Source organism: Taudactylus pleione, unplaced genomic scaffold (assembly GCF_031769625.1).
Source record: "Taudactylus pleione unplaced genomic scaffold, aTauple2 ptg000517l, whole genome shotgun sequence".
Taxonomy (NCBI): Eukaryota; Metazoa; Chordata; class Amphibia; order Anura; family Myobatrachidae; genus Taudactylus; species Taudactylus pleione.
In genome coordinates, this window is record NW_028284919.1 from 2,473,605 (window position 1) to 2,493,089 (window position 19,485).

The 19,485-nt window shown below is 43.2% G+C and overlaps 1 protein-coding gene across 1 annotated transcript in view; it reads left to right on the forward strand.

Annotated features, from left to right (window-relative positions):
* The window catches only part of DPP6 (dipeptidyl peptidase like 6), a 587,423-nt gene that overhangs the window by 114,831 nt on the left and 453,107 nt on the right, over positions 1-19,485 (forward strand). The window contains exon 2 of the mRNA XM_088450360.1: positions 6,746-6,860. Within this exon, the coding sequence (XP_088306486.1) occupies positions 6,746-6,860 (115 nt within the window). The remainder of the gene's footprint in view (positions 1-6,745; positions 6,861-19,485) is intronic.

Below are 19,485 nucleotides of genomic sequence, written 5' to 3' on the forward strand. Positions count from 1 at the left end.
TCAGCTGTGTCTGCGAGAGGAGTTTCAAAAAGTCGGCAAGTAGGTCTATATTGCTCCTCACCTGCCTGACCCCACATGCCACTTTCCTCACTAGTCTTTGCCTCACAAGCCCCTTTCTCACCAGTCTGTGCCCCTCATCTTGTCCCTGCCTTCACCTGCTATGTCCCCTCATCAGACTGCCCCACATGCCCCCTTTAGTTGCCTGTATTGTATTTGAGGCACACCGGATGCTGAGGTGTGGCTGAGCAGCTCTTCTCTCTCACTACACTACTCCCAAATGCCAGGCGTGGAGAGAGGCAGAGACCGGACTTTTAAACCGACGGAGGTGGGTGGGTGGTCATGACCTAGTAAAGTGCAGCTACACTCTTGGCCAGCGCAATAACAGAGCTTTTCTGCACCCTGTGCCTGTCACGCCCCCTGCACCCAGAGGGGGCATGGTTGGCAGTACTGGGATTTGCAGCACTGACCAGAGCATCCTCAGGATTCTCAGGGGGCTGTAAGAGCTGCAGTGTGCATGTCTGGAATGTGCAAAGGATGCTACGGACAGCACTGCAGCAGCGATTTTGGCCACGGCACCCTGGTAGCCAAATGCAGGGGCACACAGGCCTCTGTACTCTGTTCGCCGACACTGCTAGCACACCCCTTGTTAAGGCAAAGCCTCAAGCTGCAGACTAGACGGCATCGGCAGGGTGACTGTGACTGCGCCCCTTGGGCCGTAGCGTCACCAGGCAATAGCCATGCCAGCCCACCCCTGCCCTCTATGAAACAAAATATATACATCCAGGCTGCTAGAATGGTGCACTCCGTTTACATTGCATTGCTAAGTAACTACCATAAGTCAGCTCTCATTGTTTTCTCCTAGCACTATTTGTCTGTATTGTTGTAGGCATGTATTAACTGCCTGGTATTTAAGTGTCACCGCTTATAATCTATTTCTAAAATGCTGGGAAATAAGTCAAGATTACAGATAGCACAGTATTTTTATATATAAATATAAAAGCAGTGGTTAAATGACTTTCTCCTGTGTTTAAATTCTCTATACCAATATTTCAGTTTTAGGGGGCTATACTGTATATCAAACCTTCTAAAGAGGACATATGGAGGTATTATCCCCGATAGCAAACCATCAAATTCTAACTATTATTTATCAAGTACATTCTATACAATAGCTACTGTAGAAACTAATTGGTTGCTATGAGTAACTTCTTCACTTGTCTTCTTTAGAAGGTTTTGACTGTAACACAAGAGGACATAAGAGTGCTTATCTACTTACTATTTGTATGACTCATAGCTTTAGGGTTTCACCAACATGTGCAAACGTTGAAATGGATAGAGCCAATTCAATGGGACAATGCAAACAATGGTATAGCATGATCAGTTTATACTCTGGAATTTTGAATGACCCTTGTGAAATCCTGGGCTGAATTGTACTCTGCTTTGGTCATTGCTAATAGATTGAAGCTCAGAAGAGTTTACCCAGCCTCCTCACCTGCGTGTGCGCACCGCATCAATATTTTACAGTGCTTACTGGAAATCCTCTTTGATTATCCTATATGACATTTTATCTCTAATTCAAACATAATAAAACAATCACTTTCTAGGACCTTGTGAAGAAATATTGAACTTTATCTAAAGGTGGATATTATATTGCAAATGAAAGCTTCATAGAGTAAGCACCTGAGGGTCAACTTGTTCCCAGAAAGTTCCCAGCTATGTTCTGATTAAACATATTTAACTGTTTATCCACAGCTGACAATGTTATCCCCCGTGGGTTTTATATGCAATTTTATATATACTGTATATATTGTGTAAAGATCCTTGCTGAGGAATGAGACATATGCCACTCCTTCAGTGCATACGTATACTGCTAAGCCATAGCACAGAAGCCAGTTTAAATGAAGTGAATGAAATAATGCCAGAATCCAAGCAGCCCTGAGGCTTGTTGATCTTTGGGCTATGCTGTAGAAGGAGAGAGAGAGAAAATAGTGCTTTCAAGAAGTAACATTCCTCCAAGGGTATCGGGGAGGAGTTTCAAGTCTTAGATAAGCGCAGAGAGAAATCAATTAGCCTTAGGATATAATCAATTATACTTAAAATAAGTTGTATATTTAATTAGAAAAGATTAACTACTTGTTTGCTATTTATAGACCCAAAAGCATCCTTAGTGCACGTGTTGACGTCTGTGGCAGAGAAGGTGTTAATGTGCCTAATTAAAAGCTTCCCCGGTTTAATTAAGCACTTCTTAATTATAAACAAAACGTTTGAAAAGCTTCTTAACAGACTGCAACCAATTAAATACTACTATCTTTAGTTGTGTCACCAGAAAATAAACTTGAACACGTTTTATGTACAGTACATGTGACTATTGAGCAGCGTTTGATGATGAACAAGCACAGAAATGGTATATATCCATTTAATACCATACATCTTAGAAATTGGGATGTATATGCTTTAGTGGACAAGTGGGCCCAAATACCGAGCAGCCCTGTGTAAAGTAAAACCTGAATAAATCCCCAAAGATAAAGTATATGCATATAATATAAAGCACAGTCTAATTGAATCAAGGTGTATACTAATTTGCATGATACAGATGTGTCCACATACATCTATCCTCCGTGCGCTACAAGTCACGTTACACAACGCGTGAGCAATGCGTCTTATTCTCACGGCGATGCGAATAGAATGCACAAGCAGCGTCTGCTGATTAATTTGATATGTGGCATGCCTATATTCTGTGTGTAGCTGCGGGTGTATCTGCATGCGAAATGCTATATTACAGTGTCAGTGGCTGTGACACTAACATAGCGTTTTGCGTGCAGATACACCCGCACTGCACACAGAATATAGGCATGCTACATAGAATTTGAATCAGCAGAACTAAACGTGAATAAGATTTGAAGTTAAAAAGATGCACCAAAACACGTTTGATCCTAACGAGTCACCACGCGGCATGGTGTGACTAGAAGGGCTGTTTAAAGCGCAAGGAGGCTAGATGTATGTGGACACATCGGTATTAGGGATGTGCAGGCTCGGATTAGTTCGGTATTGCATGTCAGGTTCTGAGTTTTTCCCTCCAAAAAACGGGACTCAGCAAGAGGCAAAACGTCATCTTTCATGGACAAACATCATCATTCCTGCGTCATCTTTCATGGACAAACATCATCATTCCTGGACTTTGTCCAGGAATGATGATGTTTGTCTGTGAAAGATGACGTTTTGCCTCTTTCTGAGTCCCGTTTTTTTGGAGGGAAAAAATCCGAGCCTGACGTGCAAAACCGAACTAATCCGAACCTGCACATCACTAACTCATTAGTGACTTCAAGGGTCTTTAAAATTGTATTCAACATGAATAACAGGCACTATATATAGGGCAAATCCTGGTCAAGGGGTCTTTCTGAAGTGAGAGTTCCAGAGCTAATGTCATTTTTGCCTTACCTTTTATACCAAACTTTAAAATATACCATTTCATAGGCTGCAGAAGGAGGGTGTCACTACTATATTTAATAATATCTTATTTGTACTTGGGGACTGATTCAGCACGGATCGCACGGCTGCGTTTGTACGCAGCCGGCCGATGTTCGCAATCTGCGCATACGTATGTATCATAGTGCGCGTGTGCGAACCAGCTGCTGCGGTTGGGAAACGATCGCAGTGAGCACGCAGAGTCTTCACAGAGTGATTGACATGAAGTGAGCGTTTGGGGGTGGAGAGGGGGGGTGGTCGGCGGAACACAGGCGTGCCTGTGCGTTTGAACGCCGTTACAGGGGAGTGCATCATTAAGCCCCCGTGATTGTATACGCTGCCAGAAGTCTAAATGGCGACAGGAAGTTTAGCAGTTTGTGAGGTAGGGTCAGGTCAACCACAACTGTGCGAATGGTTCAGATGTTACTCGATGGTACAGATGTTTTTGCGAACTTGCGGATACATGTCATGGGAAGTGGGCAGCTTTATACAGTGGTGGGCGTCTTGGTATAGTGCTGCAGTTGCCGTGCGATTGCATTCATTAGCATATTTCCGCAGCTAGCGGGTGCGTGCGAACGCAGCCGTGCGATCCGTGCTGAATCAGGCCCTTTATTTAATGCAACATATTCTTTAGCACACTTTGAACAAACTTATTTTGTATTGCATTAGATAGGCACTATAATTAAAAAAAATTTAAATTAAAATCTGTTATACAGTATACGGAGGTTTTTTTGTTTCTTTGGCAAAATTGCAAGCAGTCAAAACATCAGCAGCATTGTTTGGGTAGATGATTGAAACCCCAATTATCAACAAACCATAGGTTTATTTTTTTAATTTCCAATTGAAATGGAATTTCTGAACATTTTTAATTGCCATGTATTCTCTGGCTTGGGATGCATCATGAATTGTCTGGATAATACTGGAAATATAAAATCAGAATATTTTGAGGTGCCTGCAGCTTAGGTTTGATCATTTCACGATGTTTATGAGAAATGTTCTGTGTAACATGGTTGTGTTCTGGGCTTTGGGGAATGTGTTTTCTCGTTTATATTATTCAGGTTTTACTCATATTTTGGTTCCAGTAAAAGAAAAACAACTTTGTTTATATAGTAACGGATATCGCAAACTGCCATTAGAATTCTAGGGACACACGCATTGTCACAATGTATAGCAGCCAGAGTATTATTAGATACAACACAAATAAGTGATGGTATTGTATGTTAGTATGCATCATTAACACACTTGGGGGAATTTTATTATCAGCTATGGCTACAAAGTGCCACCGGAACGTCATTGAGATGGCCAAAACATTGGCCCTTCATGACCACCAACTTAACCAATTTTCACTCACACTCTATAGAGCTGTGCAGGAAAACTAGTAACGTTAGGCTGCTCTAATATTCGAGGATGTACACAGCCAAACAATGTGGCAGACCATTTCCAAGAATTGGAATGACCAGGATTATGGTTTGGTGCTGACCACAAGTTACGTGCATCAATTTCAGTTGCCGGTTTTGTCATTTTATACCAAATTGGCCTAAAACATCACATGTGTGAGCCCAAAGTTATCCATATGTCCCAAAAATGTAAATACTGTACAATAAGCTGATGACCGCATTGACGTATGTATTACTTGCCAAACAGTGGGCACCTTGACTTGGCAGAGCTGGCCTACCACCAAATGGCTGGATTAGTGCTGCTTGGTTTTTCACAAATATTGGCCACAGCTGAGGTTTCATCAAATCTCTCCTAATAATCTGCATGGTAGTGGCCAGACTACATTACTCTATCATTAGCCTGTGATGTTGTAGTATTGTTAAATTCCATTCCATTCTTAAAAGTACTGTATAATCAGTCCACCAAGGCATTTGGATAATCAAAATACAAGTAAACGTTAGTGAAGCTCTTTGTTCTGATCCGTCATAGTTTGGAGCAGGGTTATGTTTTTTCATTCTATGGTCACCTAAAATCCTTCAGACCCTTGCCTTGATTCCCTGTAAGAGGGAGCAGCCAGGTCAGCATGGCTGGGGGCAAAGCACGGCAAAGGTGTGCGGAGTAAGGGATGTCGTGGCTTGATTGGGTCATAATGACCCCCTATACAATGCTGAGATTATCGGCATTGTAAAGCGAGGGGCAGAGATACGATTTACGCTATTCATTTGGGAAGTGGACAGCGCCGGGCAGATGCGGGCAGCAGCTCCAGACCAGGAGCATTGAATACTGTTCCGGGCAGAACTCAAGATTTGGGAGCATCTCGGCCATTCTGGGAGAGTAGGTAAGTAGAGTAAGAGAGTAGGCTAGCACTCATTTGTGCCTTATATTGCTTGGCTGGATGCGTCAGAAGAAATTAGGTCTGATATGTTCAAACTGTTTAAGAAAGAAAGACATTGAAAATACAGTAATGCTGCCCATCCACTAGGCGATTAAACCTAGCGATGGAGCGATAACAATGGTTGTTATCGCTCCATCGCTTGGTAATTGCCCGCATATCGGGCAGTAAAAGGTTAAAAACGACCAGATATGCGCGCGCCCGCTGGTTATTTTTAACATCACTCATCGCCCCAACATGACGGTCAACCTGACGACCGCCGTCAGGTTGCCATGTTCGGAGATGATTGATCTGCATACACTGAACGTCTGAACGTCTGTGCATGCCTTCCGAAAATCACAGGGCCGTTCACTTTAGAACTTGCGTCCAACTCAGAATCAGGCCCGACGTGTGTACTGTTTCATGTATAGTGTTCCTGCTAGGCTGCAGGAGAAGAGGCGTGTCCTTGGGAGATGCCTCCAATTTGTCACGCTTTGGGGCGTGCCCAGCACTTACGGAGGTGCTGGGCTTCCCCCAAGGTCTCCTCTCAGGATGAAAAGATGCTGTGCGTGTGGCATCTATTCACCTGGCAGTGATCGGTCACCACAACTTTACCCACCCATGGGACACTGCAGCCGGTGGGTGGGGAAGGCTGAGGGCATGCTGTTTTAGCGGGGCACTACTAATGTAGCTTCTGTAAGGCTAAGGATGAGTGGGAGAAACTAATTCCCTTTCATAACTTTGTTTGTTATTTACTGATGTGTGTTTGGGTTATCACTCAGTAGATTGGATTGGCAATTTGGGAGGTTGCAGTAACACTGACTGGCTCCACTGACCCGGTCTAGTCTTTATAAAATGCTGCATGTAATGATTTATTCTCAGTAATCTTAAATCCAGCACTTGCCAGTAACAGAGAACAGTAATTGACAGTTTTTCCATAATGATAACTTTGCTTTTCTGTTGTGTTGATTACAGGAGTTGGTGGGGAGTAACCCTCCACAGCGGAACTGGAAAGGAATAGCAATTGCACTTCTCGTTATCCTTGTCATCTGCTCAATGATCGTCACGTCTGTCATACTGCTGACTCCAGGTACCACTACAATGTTCTTTCCTATTCACTGTGAAAGGAAGACACTTTGACCATGTTACAATATATATTTAATATATTTATCATAATGTGTATAAACTAAAGTTCAGTGGTGTGTTTATGTGCAGTGCAGAAACGTTACAGACCAAAGTTAAATATAAGTCTTGTATAGGGATGCATATACCTTTCAATACTTTACTTAATGGTTGTAAATTTGCTTTACTAAGTTTTGGTATTGATGATGATGATGATGATGATTATTATGAGTGACTCATCTTTGCTCTGAAACATTGATACGCTAAATTTAATGGGACATCTTTATGATCAATTCTTAATTAGTATCATTAATAACAGCGTGAGACTCCTGTTGCAAGCTTTTGCTTAGAATCAGTGAAAAGCCACTCATAGGGCATGATTCAGATTTGGGAAGAGAGTAAGATAGAACAAGTAACTGTGCTCCTGGACAAACCATGTTGCACTGCAAGAGGAGAAAATACAGTACATACATTTTTTTGTGTATGTGGGGTAAATACTGGATGCTTTTGCATGTAGCCCACAAATGCTGGACAGCAGTTTGTTGCATTCAATCATGACTAATTCGCATTTTCGGGTGAAAAAGATGCAAAAAGGCATTATATCAGTCAACACGGCGTACTGAGTGTATAAAGTGTATTAAGTGTATGAGGATACATCTGAATGAGAATAAGATGCACATTGTGAGTGGGAATGACACTTGGTGTTGCTGAGTCGCCTGGCACGAGTGAGGACACATCTGTACATATAAAACATATTACACATATACAGTATATACATCTTCCATAAATCCTGCTCTCTGCTTATGGGAGGTCCTAGTGCCAACCCATACAATTTAGTAATTACTGTAAGCAAGTTTTCAAAACGTACAAGTCAGTGGTCTCTCACTCGCATCCCCAACACTCCACAGACAGTGAGAGACAGCAATAAAGGCCACCCCACCAACTTGTCTATGTATAACAGCTGCCTGACAGGGTGGTTAGCAAATTACAACTTAGCTAATTGAATAGAGGCCCACACAATTTCCTATACTTGAGTTGAATAAGGTGAAAATAACACTTTCCATGACACTTAACTTGCAGCCATCAGCTCATTCATTCTTTGTAGTAATATTTGTTTGCTGTAGCTTGTAATAGACCTGATATGTTATTACAAGATATGTGTCTCTTTCATTGATTAACTTTATTCATTTAAGTTACTACTTATTTTTAAGAGTAATGGGCAGCCCTTTTAAAGTTTAGTGGGCAGCCTAATGTTCCTCCCCAAGTGTATCAGGCTGCCTGTCTCTGCCCTAACATCTAGCAACTTCAAAAAACAAGACACTCTTTTTAAAACAAGGTGTCACTTATCTTCCTATGACACCAGAGCCATAGAAGAAATCTCTTTTCGGTATACTTCTGTCCTGGTGGGCCCATGGCAAATGACCTTTCTGCCCCTTGATTAAAATGTCTCAATAATAGAAGTGACTTGACAGAGCCGCTGTTCTGTCCAGTCATTATGATTGCTGAAACTTTCCATTCTGGCCATCAACGAGGGGTAAAACAGCATTTGAGCACTGGTGAGGATCTCCAGAACGTTTTTTTTGTTTTTTTGTTCTATCGCACTGGACCCTAATTTTCTATTATTTTTGGATGAGAAACTTGTTACTCAAAATATTATTTGAAGCTGATATTGTTCTTTTAAACATATATGTACTGTAATAGCTTACATATGTGTCCTCAAAGAATCTTGTACGTCACACAACATGAGACGCCCAGTACGACTGAGACTCTCTGAGAGGAGTAGCCTACCATACTTTTCTTTACATTTTGCATCTTATTTGCATTCCAGACGCAGTGAAAAGCCGCTTACGGTGTACTAGAGACGCTAGTCTGCGAAATTAACCGCACATGAATTGGTTTTATTCACATACAAAGTCACAGATTAAGCACAACGGAACATGACATGACAAAAAGCAGCGGCCGCTCGCATTGGAGCCCTTTTTACACAGATTCAGACTCAGTTGCACACAGATGTACAAATGTTGCACATCAAATTAATCAGTGTAAACTAGCAATGTCTCTCCCAGTTGTTTTACTTATGCAAATAATATGCACGTTTTGAGTGAGAAAGATGCCCAGCTCGGCCGAGACGCTATTTTGGCACAACTGAAGTCACAGTGTAGAAGGACACAACTGTATATTTAGAATTGCATTAAGCAATTCTAGGGGTATATTTACTAAAGTGCGGGTTTTTAGAAGTGGGGATGTTGCCCATAGCAACCAATCAGATTCTAACTATTATCTTCTAGAATGAGCTAGATAAATGTTAAGTGGAATCTAATTGGTTGCTAGGAGCAACATCTACACTTCTAAAAACCCGCACTTTAGTAAATATACCCCTAGGAATTCATTTACCATGGATACTCAAGGCTACAGTAGATCTCTTTGTAAGTATATATTTTAATTAGGGGTGAGCGGGTTCGGATTTCTGAAATCCGAACCCCCCCGAGCCCCCCCGATCCGAGTCCGATCCGAGTCAGGCTCGACTTTTCCCGCCTGACTCGGATCTGACATCGAGGCAAAACGTCATCATCCCGCCTTCCGAGTCTCGCGGGTTTTGGATCCTATATAAGGTACCCGCGTCGGCGCCATTTTCTCACTCGGCTGTGGACAGTGAAGAGGGAGGGTGGGAGTTAGTGCTGTGTAGTGTAGTGTAGTGTAGTGCTGCTGTTGTCCACTACTTCAAAGTCCATAGGGGCTGGCTGTGTTGTGCTGTGCTGCTGTTGTTAATAGGGGCTGTGTCCACTACTTCAAAGTCCATAGGGGCTGGCTGGACTGTGTTGTGCAGTCAGTTCCAAAGTCCTGTGCAGTGTCCCAGTCCTAAAGGGGTGCTGTAGTGTTGTCCAGGGGGTGCTCTGTCCATCAGGGGTGCTCCCCCCAAGTGCTAAAAAAATAATATATTTTCTGTGTTTGTGAATTGTGTGCGCAGTAGCCGCACGTGCATCAACAAAGTAGTGCCAAGCGTGCGCCTGTGTCATAAGTAAAGGGCCGGCTGGCTTGACCGTTAAGGGTGCTGTAACTCCCGAAAGTACACTCCAGTCCAAACCAAAAAAAAAATTATTTTCTGTGTTTGTGAATTGTGTGCGCAGTAGCCGCACGTGCATCAACAAAGTAGTGCCAAGCGTGCGCCTGTGTCATAAGTAAAGGGCCGGCTGGCTTGACCGTTAAGGGTGCTGTAACCCCCGAAAGTACACTCCAGTCCAAACCAAAAAAAAAATTATTTTCTGTGTTTGTGAATTGTGTGCGCAGTAGCCGCACGTGCATCAACAAAGTAGTGCCAAGCGTGCGCCTGTGTCATAAGTAAAGGGCCGGCTGGCTTGACCGTTAAGGGTGCTGTAACCCCCGAAAGTACACTCCAGTCCAAACCTAAAAAAAAATTATTTTCTGTGTTTGTGAATTGTGTGCGCAGTAGCCGCACGTGCATCAACAAAGTAGTGCCAAGCGTGCGCCTGTGTCATAAGTAAAGGGCCGGCTGGCTTGACCGTTAAAGGGTGCTGTAACCCCCGAAAGTACACTCCAGTCCAAACCAAAAAAAAATTATTTTCTGTGTTTGTGAATTGTGTGCGCAGTAGCCGCACGTGCATCAACAAAGTAGTGCCAAGCGTGCGCCTGTGTCATAAGTAAAGGGCCGGCTGGCTTGACCGTTAAGGGTGCTGTAACCCCCGAAAGTACACTCCAGTCCAAACCAAAAAAAAAATTATTTTCTGTGTTTGTGAATTGTGTGCGCAGTAGCCGCACGTGCATCAACAAAGTAGTGCCAAGCGTGCGCCTGTGTCATAAGTAAAGGGCCGGCTGGCTTGACCGTTAAGGGTGCTGTAACCCCCGAAAGTACACTCCAGTCCAAACCTAAAAAAAAAATATTTTCTGTGTTTGTGAATTGTGTGCGCAGTAGCCGCACGTGCATCAACAAAGTAGTGCCAAGCGTGCGCCTGTGTCATAAGTAAAGGGCCGGCTGGCTTGACCGTTAAAGGGTGCTGTAACCCCCGAAAGTACACTCCAGTCCAAACCAAAAAAAAATTATTTTCTGTGTTTGTGAATTGTGTGCGCAGTAGCCGCACGTGCATCAACAAAGTAGTGCCAAGCGTGCGCCTGTGTCATAAGTAAAGGGCCGGCTGGCTTGACCGTTAAAGGGTGCTGTAACCCCCAAAGTACACTCCAGTCCAAACCAAAAAAAAATTATTTTCTGTGTTTGTGAATTGTGTGCGCAGTAGCCGCACGTGCATCAACAAAGTAGTGCCAAGAGTGCGCCTGTGTCATAAGTAAAGGGCCGGCTGGCTTGACCGTTAAAGGGTGCTGTAACCCACAAAGTACACTCCAGTCCGAACCAAAAAAAAAATTATTTTCTGTGTTTAGCCGCACGTATATATCAAATCGATATAACATAAATGGAGGACCAAACTTTCTCCGATAAAAATAAAATAGAGAAAGATCAAGAACCACTTCCTCCTAGTGCTGAAGCTGCTGCCACTAGTCATGACATAGACGATAACATGCCATCAACGTCGTCTGCCAAGGCCGATGCCCAATGTCATAGTAGAGGGCACATACAATCCCAAATGGCAAAGTTCAGGAAAATGACCTTGAAAAAGACATTTAAATCAGCTGAAGAGAAACGTAAACTTGCCAATATGCCACTTACGACACGGAGTGGCAAGGAACGGCTAAGGTCGATCCCTAGTATGTTCATGACTAGTGGTTCAGCTTCACATGACGATGGAAGTCCTCCTCCCACTAAAAAAATCAAAAGAGTTAAGCTGGCAAAAGCACAGCGAAGAACTGTGCTTTCTAAGAAGATATCACAAATCCCCAAGGAGAGTCCAAGTGTGGTGGTGGTTGCGATGCCTGACCTTCCTAGCACTGGACGGGAAGAGGTGGCTCTTTCCACCATTTGCACGCCCCCTGCAAGTGCTGAAAGGAGCACCCACAGTCCACTTGCTGATATGCAAATTGAAGATGTCACTGTTGAAGTACAACAGGATGAGGATACTGGTGTAGCTGGCGCTGAGGAGGAAGTTGGCGAGGAGGATTCTGATGGTGATGTGGTTTGTTTAAATCAGGCTCTGGGGGAGACAGTTGTTGTCCGTGGGATGAAAAAGCCCATCACGGTCATGCCTGGGCAGAAGACCAAACATTCCACCTCTTTGGTCTGGCAATATTTCTATCCAAATCCAGACAACAACTGTCTTGCCATATGTACCATATGTAAAGGTGAAATAAGTAGGGGTAGGGACGTCAACCACCTAGGAACATCCTCCCTTATACGGCACCTGCAGCGCGTTCATAAAAAGTTACTGTCAAGTTCAGAAACTTTGGCTAAGACCGTAAGCAGTCCAGGGACACCTAAATCCCGTTGTCCTGTTGTATCCAAGCGCCTGCAAACCACACCGTCAACTCCCTCCTCGTCAATTTCCTCCTTAGTCAGGATCGGAAGTAGTCCTGCAGGCCATGTCACTGGCATGACTGACTCTCCTATCCGGGATTCCTCTGGAGGATCCTGCATTGCTACGCCTACTGCTGCCGCTGCTGCTGTTGCTGCTGCTGGGAGTCGTTCATCATCCCAGAGAGGAAGTAGGAACACCACTACTTTTTCTAAACAATTGACCCTCCAACAGTCCTTAGCGAGGAGGATGAAGTACGACAGCAGTCATCCTGAAGCTAAACGTATAACTGAGGCCTTGACTGCTATGTTGGTGTTAGACGTGCGTCCGGTATCCGCCATTAGTGCAGTGGGATTTAGACAATTGATGGAGGTAGTGTGTCCCCGGTTCCAAATCCCGTCTAGATTCCACTTCACTAGGCAGGCGATACCGAGACTGTACAGAAACGTCAGAAAAAGTGTCCTCAGTGTCCTGAAAAATGCCGTTGTACACAATGTCCACTTAACCACGGACATGTGGACAAGTGGAACAGGGCAGACTAAGGACTATATGACTGTGACAGCCCACTGGGTAGATGTATCACCTTACGCAGCAACAGCAGCAGCGTCACCAGTAGCAGCATCTCAGAAACGCCAGCTCGTTACAAGGCAGGCTATGCTGTGTATCACCGGTTTCAGTAAGAGGCACACCGCCGACAACCTCTTAGAGAAACTGAGGGAAATCATCGCCCAGTGGCTTACCCCACTTAGACTCTCCTGGGGATTTGTGATATCTGACAACGCCACCAATATTGTGCGGGCATTACATCTGGGAAAATTCCAGCACGTCCCATGTTTTGCTCACACAATAAACTTGGTGGTGTAGAATTTTCTGAAAAGCGACAGGGGCGTGCAGGAGACGCTTTGGGTGGCCCGAAAAATTTCTGGGCACTTTCGCCATTCAGCGACTGCGTGCCGAAGACTGGAGCGCCAGCAAACACTCTTGAACCTGCCCCGCCATCACCTGAAGCAAGAGGTTGTGAGGCGGTGGAACTCAACCCTCTATATGCTTCAGAGGATGGAGGAGCAGCAAAAGGCCATACAAGCCTATACATCCACCTATGACATAGGCAAAGGAGGGGGTATGCACCTGACTCAAGCGCAGTGGAGAATGATTTCCGTGTTGTGCAAGGTTCTCCAGCCCTTCGAACTTGCCAAACGTGAAGTCAGTTCAGACACAGCCAGCTTGAGTCAGGTCATTCCCCTCATCAGGCTTTTGCAGAAGCAGCTGGAGAAAGTGAAGGAGGAGCTAAGACGGAGCGATTCCGCTCGGCATGTGGGACTTGTGGATGAAGCCCTTCATTCGCTTTGCCAGGATTCCAGGGTGGTCAATCTGTTGAAATCAGACCACTACATTTTAGCCACCGTGCTTGATCCTAGGTTTAAAGCCTATGTGGTGTCTCTCTTTCCGGCCGACACAAGCCTGCAGAGGTGCAAAGACCTGCTGGTGAACACACTGTCAGCTGAAGCGGAACGTGACACGTCAACGGCTCCTTCTTCATTTTCTCCCGCAACTGGGGCTGCCAGGAAAAAACTTAGGTATCCTAAGCAACCCGCTGGCGGTGATGCAGGGCAGGCAGGACCAAGTTTGGACATCTGGTCCGGACTGAAGGACCTGGCAACAATTTCTGACATGTCTACTGTCACTGCATATGATACTGTCACCATTGACAGAATGGTGGAGGATTACATCGGTGACAGCATCCAAGTAGGCATGTCAGACAGTCCATACCTGTACTGGCAGGAAAAAGAGGCAATTTGGAGGCCCCTGTACAAACTGGCTCTATTTTACCTGAGTTGCCCCCCCTCCAGTGTGTACTCCGAAAGAGTGTTTAGTGCAGCCGGGAACCTTGTCAGCGAAAGGCGTAGAAGGTTGCTTCCACAGAATGTGGAGAAGATGATGTTCATCAAAATGAATTATCAGCTCTTCCAGGGAGACCAGCCTCCAGAAGGTACAGAGGGACCTGTGGTGGTGGATTCAAGTGGGGACGAGTTAATACTTTGTGATGATGAGGATGTACACACTGAAGAGGGTGAGGAATCGGTGGATGAGGAGGATGAGGATGACATCTTGCCTCCGTAGAGCCAGTTTGCGCAGGGACACATTAAATGCCAGCTTGTTTTGTGGGGGCCCAAACGAACCAATCATTTCAGCCACAGTTGTGTGGCAGACCCTGGCGCTGAAATGATTGATTTGTTAAAGTGTGCATGTCCTGTTTATACAACATAAGGGTGGGTGGGAGGGCCCAAGGACAATTCCATCTTGCACTTCTTTTTTTTCTTTGCATTATGTACAGTTTGGGGCCTAGTTTTTCTAACTGCCATCCTGTCTGCCACTGCAGTGTCACTCCTAGATGGGTCACGTGTTTGTGCCGCCCACTCGTGTCGCTTAGCATAGTCATCCAGCTACCTCGGTGCAACCTTTTGGACATAAAAACACTATTGTGAGGTGTGAGGTGTTCAGAATAGACTGGAAATGAGTGGAAATTAAGGTTATTGAGGTTAATAATAGCATAGGAGCAGAAAAACCTACAAATTCTGTGATTTTAGCTGTTTTTATGCTTTTTTTAAAAAAAATACAGATCCAAAACACAAAACCCAGAACCCAAAACACGGAAGGGTGGTTTTGGCAAAACCAATCCAGATCCAAAACACGAAGAAAGATCCAGATCCAAAACCAAAACACAAAACACGAAAAGTGGCCGGTGCACACCCCTAATTTTAATAGTAGAAAGTATTGTGACCAGCCCATAACAAAGCACCCAAACAAGTATATAGAAGAGACAATATTACTTACAAGAGCATTTTAAATAGATTTAGCTGGTTGGTTATTAAAACACATTATCTCTGGTTGAAAAACAGCAGAAATTGCATGTTAAGTAACAAATCCTGACCCAGTTAGGATCATCGTCCTTTTGCACATTTAATCACATTTTAAGCGTTTGGCAAGCCAGCCCCAGCTATTATACTGAGCAGCTGAGCTATTAAAATCTAAGACAGTAAGGGTCTATTGAGATGTGAAGTACAAGGCAACATTAGGAATTTATCATTTTCCCTTTCCTGCTCTCTTACTGCTGGACTGTGTCTGTGTATTTGCCTTTATCCTGTTTGCATTTGCCTATAGTATACTTCCCAATATTCCCTAAAAGAAAATGGAAAAATGGGATAAATAAGATCATACTTACAAACCATACCCTGATCAGTTCAAAACATGTTCCTCTATTGTGCGGTCATACCAAGGTAGGCTGCAACCCTTTGGCTTGGTAGAAATTGAAACCGACTTACAAAAATTGGGACTGTTGGGAGGTTTGTGAGTTTATCATGCTCAGGGCCTATTCATCAACACTAAAATAACGTTTTTAAGGACATTTTCCTTAAATAACGTTATTTTGGTATTCATGAACACACTTAGCACAGGAGATATCACTGATATCTCCTTGCTAAGTCCCCCTGCGTTAATTTCCACACTCCCGATACATTAGTATGGGGATATGGAAATTTAGGTATTCATCAAATTCTGAAAATTATGTATTTTCGGAATTTGATGGAGTCACTATTCGCCACTGTGAGGTGGCGAATAGCAGGTAACACTTACCTGTATCAGCATGTGCAGGTCCCCCGGCGTCTCCCTCCGGCGCTCTGGTCTCTCCTCTGGTGGCTCCGTCTGCTATGCTGACATTGTGTTCTCCAGGCAGAACACAATAAAGTTTAGGAAAAAAAAAAAAAGTTTTTTTTCCCCCTAAACAGTAGTGTGCTCTGCTGGGAGACCATGTGACAGACCAGCAGACGGAGCCAGAGGCTGCTGCGTGGACAGGTAAGTGCTGAACAGGGGGATGAGCGGGGGGGAGGGGGACACTAACTTACCGCATCTGTAGGCAGTGCTGCGCATGCACTGGTTTTTACAGATGTAACAGCGCATGCGCAGCACTCTTTCCAGCTGCGGTAATGCAGTGTAGTGAGGGAAAAGTATCTATTTCCGAAAAGCTGTCATCGCAAAAATGACAGCTTTTCGGAATAGATACTTATGGAGAGGAGGAATGATGAATTCCTCCTGTAATTAGGTAGAACTCCATGCGAGTTCTGAACCTAATTACCTCCATCAGTATTTTAGGTATAATGAATAGGCCCCTCAGTCCTAGAACAAAGGCATTCTTTAAGCATTACCTATATGTTTCATATTTGCCCATCCATAGCATTTAATCACTATAAAGCAAAGCTCATGTGCATTTATCTGTTTCCAACTGAAAGCACTAATTAATAATAAAAGATTACAAAATTACATTTCCCCTATTTGCTCATTAATGTTATCACTGTCGGTTGTCGCTGATCGCTGGTGGTTGTCGCTGCTCGCTGTCGGTTGTCCATGCTTGCTGGCAATTTCCCAAAGCCTATTTATGAGGATGATGCTAGCAGCAAATAATCAATGGGAAATGTTTTATGTATTTAAATAAAGTATTTTTTAAATCCAGAATAAGGAAAATTATATACATTTTAAAAATATATATATTTTTCTTAAATATTGTTTTATTTATTTAACTAGTGGAACGAGAAGTCCAAGTTACAGATGTATTCTCATACAATATTGCCACAGTCTCTTTCAGCATGACAGGTCCAGTCCGATTTGGCGCTGACCATTTTATTTGATCAAAATGTGAGTTTAATTCACACTAATAAAACAACTTGATGCAACAAATCTACTTTGCTAGATCATGCTGATCACTTTAATGTGCATCATATGTGCGAATGAGTTTACCAAGTGCTACGAGGCAGTGGCCACAGCTTCTTCTCACACCAAGCACATGTTTAAAAGTATGCTACACCGCTCAACGCGGCTCAGTCATACCAGGCGTCTTGCGCCGTATGGTATATTGAGGCTCGGTGTTTGAGAACACATCTGTAGGCAAATCCAAACCAGTTAGTATCGCAGCAAGCTGAGTATCACTGAACTGATATACCAATACCTGTTTGGTAATTTGCAATGATAGGTGATGTTTCGATTGCTCTGACAAGCGGAAATATAAAATCATTTCATTGCCTGTAAATCTCCCAGTAGTGGTGTGGCATGGGTCCATCCCTTGGGACCCCAAACTTCATTCAAACGCAGTGGCTAACCCCATTAGTTTGGAATCATCTCACAGCATGTTGTGGCAATGGATACAAAATCACCAGAGTAATACAACTTTGCCCCTGCTTCAAAAAGCATCTGTCCCAATGATTTCTAACACACCGATTTGGTCACTAAGGGCTGTATTAAATTATACAGCCCTTAGTCCTGGTGAAACGCAAGCAGGCGATAAGTGCTGTCAGATTTGGGGACATCAGCCTGACACCCCCCAAAAGATGTACTAACATTGAAGCTATTTGGGGTACTTAAATGCTCTCATTAGCTGCTAATTAGCGTCTTTGCACAAGTGGTGAAGAATAGCATTTAGCTGGTTTTTTGGGAGAAAATAATTAGTGCCAGCAAATTTGGGGTACATGAAAATGGGTGCAAGCATGGTTAAAAATCACAAAAGTGAGGTCATAAAAAGCATGAAAAACTAACCTTCAGCAAGCACCTGTAATAAAAAAAAACCTACCCCATACTTACAGATCCCCCCAAAAGTCTGTTTTGCTAGTTTTTAAGTTTGTACCCCAACTTTGTACTTTTTCGTCCCCTTTTTCAAAGTAATTTTTTGGGAAGTTCTTTTAATTATTTTAAGATATTTTTGATGCAGTTTACCTTTGGGAACCTGCCCTAAGGGTGCAGAGTGGTTTCCCCACCTTTGCACTGCAAAACCGCAATTCTGCACTTTTTTCCACTGGGTATTCATAGGCGAACCTCTTTCGCCTATTACATTGCATTGACCTTCTACGTACGCGAAAAGTCTTTGCAATTGAATATGGCAAATAGTTTCCGCTTGGCGAAAAGATGCAGTTGGCGATACTTTTTCGCTGATCACGGCTTTTCGCACCTAATTGAATGCGCCCCTATGTTGGAGTGGCAGAATTGTACACTGCCGGATCTGACCGGACAGTGTTAGTGCACATGCGTACAGAATGGGCTAATGGGGGTGGGTGGATATAAATTGATCCAACTTTGCAACTCAGAACGTCTTCCTATAGCCATCAAATTCCGCAAATTATGTATTATTGGAGTTTGATGAATTGGAATAGTGTTCCACTTTGGGGATGACCGGTAAGCAGTAGATTTCTGTAAAATCCCCTGTGTTACCTCTTTAATAAATAAGGCCAGTACGTAAAGTTTTACAAAAGTATTGTAGGTAAAAATTTATATTTTTACCTATTTTTAAGGATAGTGAGTGGGCCCCTAAGAAATAAGCCACTCCAGAACCCTATTATGGCTTCCTTGAATAATATGTTAATGCCTCATTTTCTTGGTCAGCTACTCTTTAAATGCACATAAAAACACAGCAGCTGATACAAAGAATAAGCAAATAATAATGTATTTCTATCTATATTCAGTGCTCCAGGTGCTTTCCAATCTTTTACAGTAACATATGCTTCCAGTTTACATGAAGCACGCGTCACAGATACTTACATTGAACTAGTCTACATGCTGTAAACAATTTATTTATTGTGCAACACACACATTTGCTAGTACAACAGAAAAAACTCCCAGTCTTCTGTACACAAGAAAAAAACTTGCTTTTACACACTAACAAAAACTAATAATCTATGACCAAGCAATGTAGAAAGCACCTATCATTGTTAACTGAGTTATAGTTTAAAACGGCAATTGGAATACATGTTATACAAGCCTGATTTAGCATTTGTTTATATTGTTGTTTTTTAAAACTACCTTAAACATATTTTATTGACTCCGATGTATGTGGTACAGAGGATATCACCACTGTTTTACAAATATTAAGTGAGTTTGAATGATTCAGTGATTTTGTATGGAATATACATCCACAAAATACATTCAAATATTGCATGCATATGGAGACTTTCCAGATATATATTACACTTTAACACAGGATCACAAGTAATTTCTGTATGATAACATTTTATTTATGCTTCAACATTGTTACACATTTGTAAATCTATTCTATCTGCAAAAACTGTGGTACTGCCATGGGTACAGCATTTGCAACCAGTTTTGTGAATTTTTAATCATGAGCTACAAACAAATGTA